Here is a 10,984-nt window from a genome sequence, read left to right as displayed (position 1 = left end):
GCAAATTACGGACAAATAGTATATTAGTTATTATTTTTTATCTATATTTAATATTTTATGTATGCGCCTGTGACGAAAAATCTGAAATTTTTGGTAAATTTTTTTGGAACTAAACAAGGTCTAAGAACACCGATTTCCGGTTACCTGGCATGCTCTAATTCTGTGCTAGGAAACGTGTTCTTTGGTGTGGCGCCATTGGACGTGAGACGAGACCTACTTTCTCCGTCAGAAGAAAATGTACTTCTCGTTTTTTTTTTCAAAAAAATCAATCAATTTAAACTTTAATAATTCTATGAAATATTAATGTTATTTTTATGTTAATATTCCTCGTAGTCAGGGTGTGTGGAGTTGCATTTCTGTTTGTGAAGTGGTTGACACTGCTGATCGTTGTTGCAAAATTATCTTCATTGAATTCCATACAAAAAAAAGATTAGTGTCGGCCTGTTTCAACGTTGTTGCAAACCGCCTACAGGGGCACAGGGCTACGAGATTTTTGGATTGCCTTTGAGCAATGAGAATTATAACTTGAACAGTTGAGTTGTTGCATCGCACTGGGCACTCGCACAACTAACTTGAGAGCCACGCTGGCAGCTTAGGTTCTCCCCGGTGACTTGGCGGGCGCGCTACCGCTACGCCTAGAGGGTGGGCGTGGCAGTCGGCTACAAAGCACCGCACCCGCGGCGCGCCGCCGGGGTTCCGCTTCCGCTTCATCCATCCATTCCAACCAGAGGGCAAGAGCTCGAGAGGGAAGGGGGAGAAGAAGGAAGAAGGAAGAAGCAGGGACGAAAGCCCGGGTGCGTGAGATCACGGTGGAGGGAGATGATGCAGGTCTTCCTGAAGACGGTGACGGGGAAGACCGTCATCCTCGAGGTCGAGAGCAGCGACACCATCGCCGCCGTCAAGGCGAAGATCCAAGACAAGGAAGGTATTAGCAGTTCAGCACATCGTGATCGGGGCCGTTCTTCATCCCTACCTCGCGTTCTGATCTCCATGTTATTAATTTGTTTTGCTTAATTGCTTTGATTCCTATCGGGGCTCCTTGTTTGAGTTTTGCTCGTTCGATGTTCATGTGTTCGTGTAGGTATCGCCGTGGAGGAGCAGCGGCTCATCTTCGCAGGGACGCAACTGGAGGACGGCCGCACCCTGGTCGACTACGACATCCGTAAGGAGTCCACGCTTCACCTGGAGCTTGGCCTCCTCGGCGGCGCGTACGTCGCCTGGTGGATCTCACCAAATCTCCGAGCCCTCGCGTACAAGTACAACGTCAACAAGATGATATGCCGCAAGTAAGTACTCAGTCACATATTAGCTACACACATGGATAAGATCTCTGTGCGAATTAATCGTGTGAATGCAATAATCGATCTGGACTGCTTTTGGATCCGTTCAGCAGGTAGTTTCGCCTCAGGTTTCTGTGTCTTCATCTTGGCAAGTTGGTTGCATGGGATTGGGGTTCATTGGATGCCAAAAATGACATCGGATTGGTTGGAACTTGAACCTGCAAAATCACCTTATGAACACAACTTTATTTCTGTTTGAGTCTTTGAGATGTCAATTTCCCTGTCAGTACTTTGCTACAACTGCAGAGACTATTATTTTCGTTAGCCAGTTACAGGCACCTTTGTATGGCCTTCGAAACAGTACCATTTCTAAGGGTATTTGTTGACATCACACCTATCTGACAATAGAATTTGTTGTTCAATCAGACATACAAGTTGGCGTTGTGGGACAAACACCCAAACCACATTTCTCTTTTGATCTGCAATTTCAGCCCTGCCTATTCTTTTCTTTATGTCTCTTGGATTCACTTTTGACCTAGACGATAAGTTGGTTACGAATTGGCCATATGAAAAGGTTGGATTAGGATAGTGTGGTTGTAATGCAGATGACAGAGCCTATCTTTATTTGATTTTTGTCTTTCAGGTGCTATGCTCGCCTTCCTCTTGGGGCCAAGAACTGCCGCAAAAAGAAGTGTGGCCACAGCAACCAGGTGAGCCTTATTTCTCCCATCAGGATCTTAGACATTGCTGAAATATGATTTGAGGTTAATCTTTCAAAATTGCTGTTAGTTGGCGTCACTGTGCTATAGCATGTACGTTTTTTTTAGGGGACTGCTCTAGCATATAGGTGCTCAAGCTTACGCCAAGCATGTTATCAGTTTGATGTACGTTGTTTACATACTTTTGTCTCCTTTGTATTTAAGTTCATGGTGTGTGCTGAGTTCAATATCTCAATAGTTTCAGATATGGCTGCATATTGTTGTATGTTGCACGTGTTTCAGATTCATTGTGTCGTGTACTGTGCGCTATTCTCAATTATGAGTTGCCTGTAATGTTTCATATATATGTTAGAATTTCCATCTAGCGCTAGCTGATGATGATAGCATCATTATAATTTCAACGATCAGTGTCCTCCTTTTCTGGTCTGATGTATATTGCTCAATTTGTACTTTTCAGCTAAGGCTAAAGAAATGCAGGGACAGGCACAGGTTTTATCAATCAACTTACTAAGTTCTACCAAGGTGTAAAGTTCCTTCCGGATATTGAAGATGTTCTACGCTTTTGAATTGTGGATACTGAAGATGGGCTAGGCTTTTGAACTGTAGGGTTATGTCGATAGCATGGTTAAGAAATGCTACTAGTTAACATGGTATAGTTCAACACTTGAACTCATCTCTTGGCTGAAATGAACACTTCCCAGCTCTGCATGCTGCTACATGCCTACATTTTCTATCTCTAGAAGATGCTGCTGAATGCTGAACTCTGGTTACTCTGTTGAAAGTTGTGGCTGCCTCCTCAGTTAATTGTTAACATTTGATGCTCGTATGGTTGTTCTCTACAAACTATGATATGCGTGCTGTCACGTGTCATCTTGTATGGTCCATTATGATATATTTCCACATGCAATATATTTCCATATACAATCTTAGATTGTTCAATGAGACAGACGCAAAACAAGAGCTGATAGGGAATAGGACGCACAAGATTAATTGAGATACTGAAATAATTGTTGATGAACAAATACAAGAAACCTTTTATCTTCAATTTGTCAGAGAAGAAAACCAGAAAACTTAAAGGGCGCGATGGCCACCCACTGGCAGTCTGGCCTGATCGCCCAGCTCATTACTGGATGCCGTTCATCCGAGCCCAAAGCAATCAGAGCACGGTTTTGTATGGGAAGCGTTCAGCAAAGAGTAGTTTCAGATAAATTGGATCTTTTGAATATTCCTCGCGTACCCAATTCTTCTATGGACGCAGAAAAGACCATTTCCAGTGTATTTAGGGAGTACTATTATTTCTCTCTTGCAAATCGAAAATCCAATTCCACCATCGTTCACCATTAGCGAATCTAGCGAACCATCAGCTACTCCCGCAACTTTTCTTATTTAGAAATGATAATTTCCACAACTTTCCATTTTTAGAAGGTAACTAAGTTATACATATATGTTATAGAACATAACTTATTTCTATAAATTATACTAACAACTTGGTATAACACTTTGTAAAATGTATCACCATATGACTTATACCATATAACTTACAACTTATGCCAAAACTTTAAAACACAAAAGTTATAAAACATTTTTTAAAATTTTTCTTTTCTTTTTTTCTCTTTTTATTTTTTTATAGAAGTCTATCAATTTTTTCTTTTTATATATGTTGTCAACCCTTATTTTATTTGGACGATCGTTCACTTAGATTTGATGTAACAAAGGTTCAAACTACCTCTCCTTCTAGCACGCTTTTCCATAGCCACTGATGTCATAAAAAAGTAAAACATTTATTTTAAAATGCTAGATGTAAATTTTTACCATATAATTTGTAATTATTAACTTTCTGCACGTAACTTTTATGTCTAACTTTATGTAGACAACTTTTATATCTAACTTTCTACGTGTAACTAGTACATATTAACTTATAATTATTATCTTTTATGTCTAACTTTTTGCACATAAGCTATTTGGTTTATTATATTTTGTTCTTAACTTGCAGTTATTAACTTATATGTTAAAATTGGTTTAATTAAATTATATGCTTAAGTTTAAATTGTAACTTTTTTGAACGTTCGCTAAATAGTCTCGTCATAAATTATGTTGATAAACTTGTTCCATAAAATATTATAGATAAAAGTTATGCGTATAACTTTAGCATGTAGTAAGTTATATGTATAAGTTATGTGTGTAACTTTGTCACAATGAAGGTATATGTTAAAGTCATGTATACGTACAAGTTGTGAGTACAACTTTTCAAAAAAGAAAAGTAGCGAATTTTTGTGCCTAAAATAGAAAACTTTCCAAAAATATAAAATTGTGGGATTTTTTTTTTGCCAAAAAAGGAAAGTCATGGAGGTTGTCTGATGGTTCGCTAGATTCAAATCTGATGAACATTTGCTATTTAGTGAGTCCGCTTGCAAATACAGCTTCAAAAAATTCAATACTATTCGTGCACTTTTCTGCAACATTTGTCATTTTGATTCTATAGCGTATTCACTTGGCCAAAGTAAACATGGTGTAAAATCAAGTCTTGTCAATGTTTTATTATTCGAAATTTCAGTCACATGGTCGATATTCAGCAGCACACCTGTCGTTAGTACAAGAGAAACATGTCGTCTATAGACCAAAATCCGCCCCGTATCTTTCGTCAAAATCTGAAGGAAGCGTGAAAGGAAATCTGTCAGCTGAACTTTACAGACAGTCAGACTTGCACCAACGGACGCCATCCATGCATTGTGGTTGACTAATTTGTTGTGAGAAAAAAACACTAAATAGCTGGCAGATTCGGCTAATAATCTCAAACCAACAAAACTTAAATATTTGGACACGCAGCGTTATCACGCACTGAAATACAGCAGCAAACCCTGTCAATACGGCGTACGTAGAGTGGCAGGGCCTGGTTTACATAAAAAAAACTTTTGGATTTTAATAGTGTAACACTTTCATTTGTATTTAGCAATTATTGTTCAACCATAGACTAACTAGAATCAAAAGATTCGTCTTGCAATTTACAAGCAAACTATGCAATTAATTAATTTTTTATCTATATTTAATGTTCTATGCATGTGACGTAAGATTCGATATGACGAGAAATCTTAAAAAGTTTTTAGATTTTAGAGTAAACTAAACAAGGCTGGGGCCGCTCTGCTAAGACTTCCCATGCCTTACAAATAGGGCTATCATGGAAAACTAATAAAGGGGGAACGAGGGAAAGAGACCGATCTGACAAACGTGGGTTAACCCATCAAGCAGGTATATATATACTCAAGTAAATATGTAACTTTGTATTATGTGTGGGAAAATTAGTCACAATGGTAATGTTACAGAAGGGGGGAAAGAACTGCTACAAACTTGTCTGGGTGACAATGCCGTTGGGCCCCAGGGCCTTTTCTTGACTACCTTGAAGAAGAACAGCTCTTTTAGGATTGGAGAGCAGGAGCTGTTGCATGTCTTTCGGCAGGACATTGAATGCTGCTTGGAGGTCTACCTTCAACTTTTGGCATGCTCCTATTGGATCAGTTCCTTTCCCAGGGTTCTGCAGGACAAACAACAACATTAACATTAGAAACTTCGCTTGATAAATGTCTACAGAATAGATGGCCAAATGGCAGAATAGGGATGTTGAGCACGTTATTAATGGCACAAGATATTCCTTTGCCTACATATTAAACCATTAAGAAAAATCTTGCCCATTTCTGGTCTAACAACCTTGGTTGATGATGTAACAAGTGACAAAACAGATACTAACCACAAATTCCAGATGGTGAAAGGCTGAAAGCTATAAACCATAAAAAAAAAACTCAACCTGCAGGGGTAAGACAGCCCCCAACCATTTTGCTAAGAAGAATAGCTTCTCAAGGTAGTCAAGAAAACCCCCAACCCCTGCCACACCAATACACAACGACACTATAGCCCGTGTGAGAACAACCAGAAAACCTCCGAACCTCTGCCCCACTAATTCAAAATGGCACTATAGCCATGTGAGAACGACCATGGCCGAGGCAGGATCTTAGACCTGTGCTTTGGCGTGAGATATACTTGGGGATTTTTTTTTAACCCCCAGCCTGAAACTCGCTCCCACAGGGAGTCGAACCCGGGACCTAAGGAGTGCTACTAGAGCCACCTCATTAACTCAGTTAAAGGCCCATTCACGAAAGCTATAAACTATCAATGTGAAGTCAGAAAAATAGCAAATTAACTTTTGATCAGAGAACATATATTGGGAATTAGTTAGTCCAGAAATATCTTTGTACAGAATACAAATTTTTAGCCTATCAACCAAGGAACATCATGTTGGTTAGTTAATTGGTGATACCAATGAAGGCAACTGCAAAATTTCAGAAATTACAGTATTCATCTATTTGCATTCAATATAGAATAACAGAAAACAAAACCTATGATCAATATAGTGTTGTACAGTAAATAGGCATTCAAACATTAACCAAACATGGTGTTCTTCAAACAAAGAGGCAGTTAACATTGTTCTTATTAGCTCCCAACTGGTAAAGTAGTAATTCTTCTAAAATATAGTAATAAATATTCAAGCTATATGAACTATTATGCAAAACTAGATTTCTTAAGGCATGGCAATCAGAAAACAATGGATTCCATTAATAGAGTAGCGAAGTCTTCAAAATTTGAAGTACAGATGTGCTGCCAATTTTTTAGTGAGGAAGAGGAGTGTCTATACTCTATATTCAAACTAACAAAAAAGATGGCAGGCTAGCACCAAATATGTTTATGCTCTTCGCTCTTGGAGCAAGATGGTAGTTTGAAATATAGATTTTACCAGCATTAAGCAAACAAGCTATTCTTATGGCAGCTAGCGATAGCAATTACAATATTTACTTTTCTTTATAAGAAGTTAACGCAAACTGCTAGTGACACTGATCTGCTCTTTATAACTTCACTTGTGCTAATTTTGATACACACAACATGGATAAATGATGCTGAATCTTTTCCTAAAAGGGACTCTAAATTTCTGAGTTGGAATATTTGATCCCTAAGCAAGATTATTCTCAATTAATTACGCAAACATATTATTTCAATTGTTTTAATTCCTAGAGTCCACAGATAATGCCAGGATGCCCCTTACCACACCTCTGGAGTTCAAGTCTAATTCCAACTTAAACTTAAGCAGTCCCAACAAAAGAAAGTCTTGAGTCAGACAGTTAAGTCTTATTTATGTTTCATGTTAGGATAAGTTTGCAGTCTTCAGTGACAAATTCATCTATAAAAACATAAGCAATTTTTTCTTCGTTATTTGATATGTTGTATTCTGAGCTATTCTTGGCATTTATTTGTCAGAACATAGAACTTGTCTGGGTGATTGAACTTAAATTTGCACACCTAACTTGCTGAATAAATGCCTTAATAATGTAATGCTGAAAGATGTGACTAAAAAAGTTACCTCCATCTCTCTGAGAAGATAACGCTCAACAGCATTAAAAGAATCAATCCTCTCTAATTCAGACATATTTGACATTAGCTTTTCAATGTCAACATTCATGCGAGCCTGCCTCCAGAGCCTCTGCTGTTCTTGCTCTGCAGCAGCACGTCTTTGCCGGAACCAGGGCATGAAATTGGGGCCTTCAAGGAATCTCCTGTTAAATACGAGAAACACAGGTCATGCTTCATTATTATGCCAGCAATTCAAAGAAGACACATAACAAATTTCTTCACAAATAAAAACAATTGTAGCTTACCTGTATAGGTCCAACCAATTGGACCTCATCCGTTTGGACAAAAATTTCCCTGGACCTCTAGCAGCCAAACCATTGATAAACTCATCTGCGTGAAATGGTGGTAGCAGTGGCGGGTCAACAAAAGGTGAACTCCCTTCTGATGGTGTTGTAGTTCTCAGATACGGCCCAAAAGGCGCAAGGAAGTTGGTCGTCAGCTCCAAGAAGTGCCGCCGCAATATCTCATTGTTGACTACTGACATGGACTCCTCAATCCTTGGTGACACACCAGCGTCGATGAGCCTATTTAGAACAGAAGTATCGGGCTTTGTGGTCGGCGAATATGTGCTCCATAATGCTTCTTTGTGCTCTGTCATGAGAGAAAGAGGGCCTTCTCTTCTCAATTTGATGGAATTCAATAGGCTAGTTGGAGAGAACTTATTGATTGCAAGTTTCTCAAGCTTGAGCTTCCCAGGTGTCCCATTCATTCCATTCCCTGGTGATTGGCCACCCACTGGTAGCACCCTTGTGGAATTTGGATTTGGGCTTCCCACAGATACAACATTGGGAATGCTCTTAAGACTCTTCAAGAAAAACAAGTTGGTCACTCCAAGTACCATCGGCGGGAACACCTCGCCTTCCGCAAGCGCATTCAGGCGAGCAAAATCCGGATCATGGATGGTGAAGTACGGCCTGAAGTCTACGCTATACAAAAGCGGAGCAACAAGGCTAACAAGCCCAGCCACAGCCTCCGAGCACTGAGCTGGAGACGGCGCAACAACCAGCACGGGCTCGCCAACCACCATGAGCTCCCAGAGCGTCCATAGGTGGAGGAGCAAGCCACGGAACGCAGCAAACAGGTCGGCATCATGGAAGAGTCCATAGGGCACCGAGGGGTTGGCGGGCAGCAGCGCAGGCGGCGGACCAGGGTCGTCAGCCGCAGGTGGAAGGTGCACGCGCAGCGCGGCACTGCCAATTGGAAGCTCCATTGGGCGCCCTGGCGCCGGCGCGGGCCACGCGGCGACGTGCGACGCCACCATAGCCAGCGCGGAGGGGCCGACGTCGAAGCAGAGCGGGCCGAGGATCTGCAGCAGCAGGCGGAAGAGCGAGGAGTAGGGGGCGTGGGAGAGGATGAGTACGGACTTCTGCTCGCCGCCGCGGGGGAGGCGCTCGTCCTGGCGCTGGCGGTTGAAGACGAAGCCGTAGAGGAAAGCGCGGCGGGGGGAGGACGGGTCGGGGACGCGAAAGGAGAAGAGCGAGTCGTGGACGGAGGAGCGGTGGCGCGGGAGGTGGTGGGACATGGAGTCCGGGAAGGAGGAGAAGGCGACGAGGCGGTCGAGGCCGCCGCCAGGCGCCGTCAGCGCGTCGGGCGGGTAGCAGGCCTCCACCAGCTGCCCGCGCTCCAGGTCGAACCGGATGATGGAGAAGGCCCGCACCCACCGCGACAGCGCCACGGGATCGGCGGGCGGCGACGCCGCCGCGGCGTCCTCGTCCGCCCCGCCTCGCAGCGAGACGGACGGGATCCGGTTCATCCCCGCGGCCTTTGGGGCAGGGAAAAAAAATTGGGGATTTGGAGAGCCGCTGCCCCGGCAGAATTGGGGTTGGACTCGGGGGGCGGACGCCGCGGCGGGCGTCAGCGCGGAGGCGCAGGCGGAGGCGCGGGAGGGGTAAAAGGGAGGGAGGCTCCGGCCGGATCGGGCGGTCGTGTGATGTCGGCCGGGCGGGCGGGCGGGTGGTGCGGTGTTTTCTCGGTGGTGGGCGGGGCGCTGGCTGGCTGGTGCGTGCCTGCACCCTGCCTGATGGAGTGGTGGGTGTGGGCGTTACAGCCGAGCGGGGCTGGATCAGCGTGTTTGCCAGATGGGTCCACTGGTGCTCATAGTTGATGTTCTCCGTCTGCCTTGGTATAAAAATTGTAGGGATTTTCTAGACTGAATTCGTTTAGAGAAGTTTAGATCTATTTGTATCTAATCCGAATATTTAATATTCGATACCGTATCCGTATCTGAATATTTAAATCGTATAGTTATGATGTCGACATCTAATCTTTTCTTATCCGACATGGTTGATATTATCTGTATTCGAATCACAACCCGACTAAAAATATGAAAACAAATATGATATAGGTGATATCTGTCCATATCTGATCCGTTTTCATCCTGTCTGGCGTCTCGGGCTCTTAGAGGCCTTGTTTATTTCATCCTAAAATTTTAAAACTTTTCAAAAAAAAATCGTCGCATTAAATCTTATGGCACATATATGAAGCACTAAATATAGATAAAAAACAAAAACTAATTACACAGTTTATCTATAATTTACAAGACGAATCTTTTGAGCCTAGTTTTTCTATAGTTGGACAATAATTGTTAACAAACGAAAGTGCTACGGTGTCAAAATCGAAAAACTTTTCACAACTAAACAAGGCCTCAGGGATGGAGTGATCGAAGGATTTGTGATACATTTGTGTTGTTGTAGGCCTTAACCTTCAAACACTAGGTAGTTGCTAGGCTACTCGTAGGCCTGCGAGGCTGCGACAGGTGATGAGGCGAGAGCGAAAGTATATCAAGACGTGAATGGTGAAGTGATTCAATGGATAGCTGGTTTCAATACTCATCATCATCCTTTACAATGACCCTAGGAGCCATATTTATACATGTCCCTAGACTTTACACATGGTCAAACTGCTCTCACATCGACTCCATATTCGAATATATCCTACGAGATCCAGGGTTATTTGGTCCACCGAGCTCCGCCGCCCCCAGATGGCACCACCCTTAGTCAGCACTTGGGCGCCCTATGGCACAAAGAGGGGACCGCATGGGCCAAGCAACCTTTGGCCTCCGCAAACGGCACCCTTGAAGGGGCTTCCTTGTTTCACCTAGGACGCTCCCATCTCATTTCGTCGTTCCATAGCTACAACAAAACCTAGAGATCACCTATATAGTGGAGTAACTGCTTGGGCCTATGTTATCGCCCATCAGTCCAACCTCATAGTGCTCTCACCATTTGGCTCCATCTTGGGGCTTTTGAGGTGCTTTGGTGAGTAATTGAATTGACTGAGTGTATGGATGGTAGAGAACGAAGAGGGGGTGACGAGAAGGCATGTATCCCCGCCCCAACACATTGGTGTTGCTCTAAATTTTGAAAGGCACACTTCTTTTCTATTTCGTTACATGCTTGGCTACCTGCATGTTTTGGTTGGAAAGTTGTCTAGCTATATCACTGCTGCATGATCGGGCATTAGCACCGGTCGGGAAGGGCCTGTTGCTCCGGTTCCCGAACCGGTGCTGCCCTTCCGGGACTAAAGGCCCAC

The 10,984-nt window shown here is 43.0% G+C and overlaps 2 protein-coding genes across 2 annotated transcripts; one reads left to right on the top strand and one right to left on the bottom strand.

Annotated features, from left to right (window-relative positions):
- Positions 550-2,899, top strand: LOC110430536 (ubiquitin-like). Its single transcript, XM_021448295.1, has 4 exons — positions 550-925; positions 1,082-1,286; positions 1,924-1,990; positions 2,457-2,899. Exons 1-4 carry the CDS (start codon positions 820-822, stop codon positions 2,508-2,510), a joined length of 432 nt encoding a protein of 143 aa, XP_021303970.1. The 5' UTR covers positions 550-819; the 3' UTR covers positions 2,511-2,899.
- LOC8078824 (protein DENND6B) lies at positions 5,230-9,477 on the bottom strand. The gene is made up of 3 exons (XM_002465480.2): positions 7,699-9,477; positions 7,404-7,596; positions 5,230-5,528 (listed from the first exon to the last, which is right to left on the bottom strand). The coding sequence occupies exons 1-3, from the start codon at positions 9,204-9,206 to the stop codon at positions 5,337-5,339; spliced, it is 1,893 nt and encodes a 630-aa protein (XP_002465525.1). The 5' UTR covers positions 9,207-9,477; the 3' UTR covers positions 5,230-5,336.

Source organism: Sorghum bicolor, chromosome 1 (assembly GCF_000003195.3).
Source record: "Sorghum bicolor cultivar BTx623 chromosome 1, Sorghum_bicolor_NCBIv3, whole genome shotgun sequence".
NCBI lineage: Eukaryota > Viridiplantae > Streptophyta > Magnoliopsida > Poales > Poaceae > Sorghum > Sorghum bicolor.
Note: the sequence above shows the minus strand (reverse complement) of the source record. Positions and strands in the feature narration are given on the sequence as shown.

What these genes read in the sequence shown, in the direction of transcription:
- LOC110430536 (XM_021448295.1), top strand. Translation starts at nt 820, where the DNA reads ATGATGCAGGTCTTCCTGAAGACGGTGACGGGGAAGACCGTCATCCTC. An exon ending in AACAAGATGATATGCCGCAA is followed by an intron (nt 1,287 to 1,923) that starts GTAAGTACTCAG and finishes TTTGTCTTTCAG; the next exon opens with GTGCTATGCTCGCCTTCCTC. An exon ending in AGTGTGGCCACAGCAACCAG is followed by an intron (nt 1,991 to 2,456) that starts GTGAGCCTTATT and finishes TGTACTTTTCAG; the next exon opens with CTAAGGCTAAAGAAATGCAG.
- LOC8078824 (XM_002465480.2), bottom strand. Translation starts at nt 9,206, where the DNA reads ATGAACCGGATCCCGTCCGTCTCGCTGCGAGGCGGGGCGGACGAGGAC. An exon ending in AATTGGTTGGACCTATACAG is followed by an intron (nt 7,597 to 7,698) that starts GTAAGCTACAAT and finishes CGTATTTAACAG; the next exon opens with GAGATTCCTTGAAGGCCCCA. An exon ending in ATCTTCTCAGAGAGATGGAG is followed by an intron (nt 5,529 to 7,403) that starts GTAACTTTTTTA and finishes TTTGTCCTGCAG; the next exon opens with AACCCTGGGAAAGGAACTGA.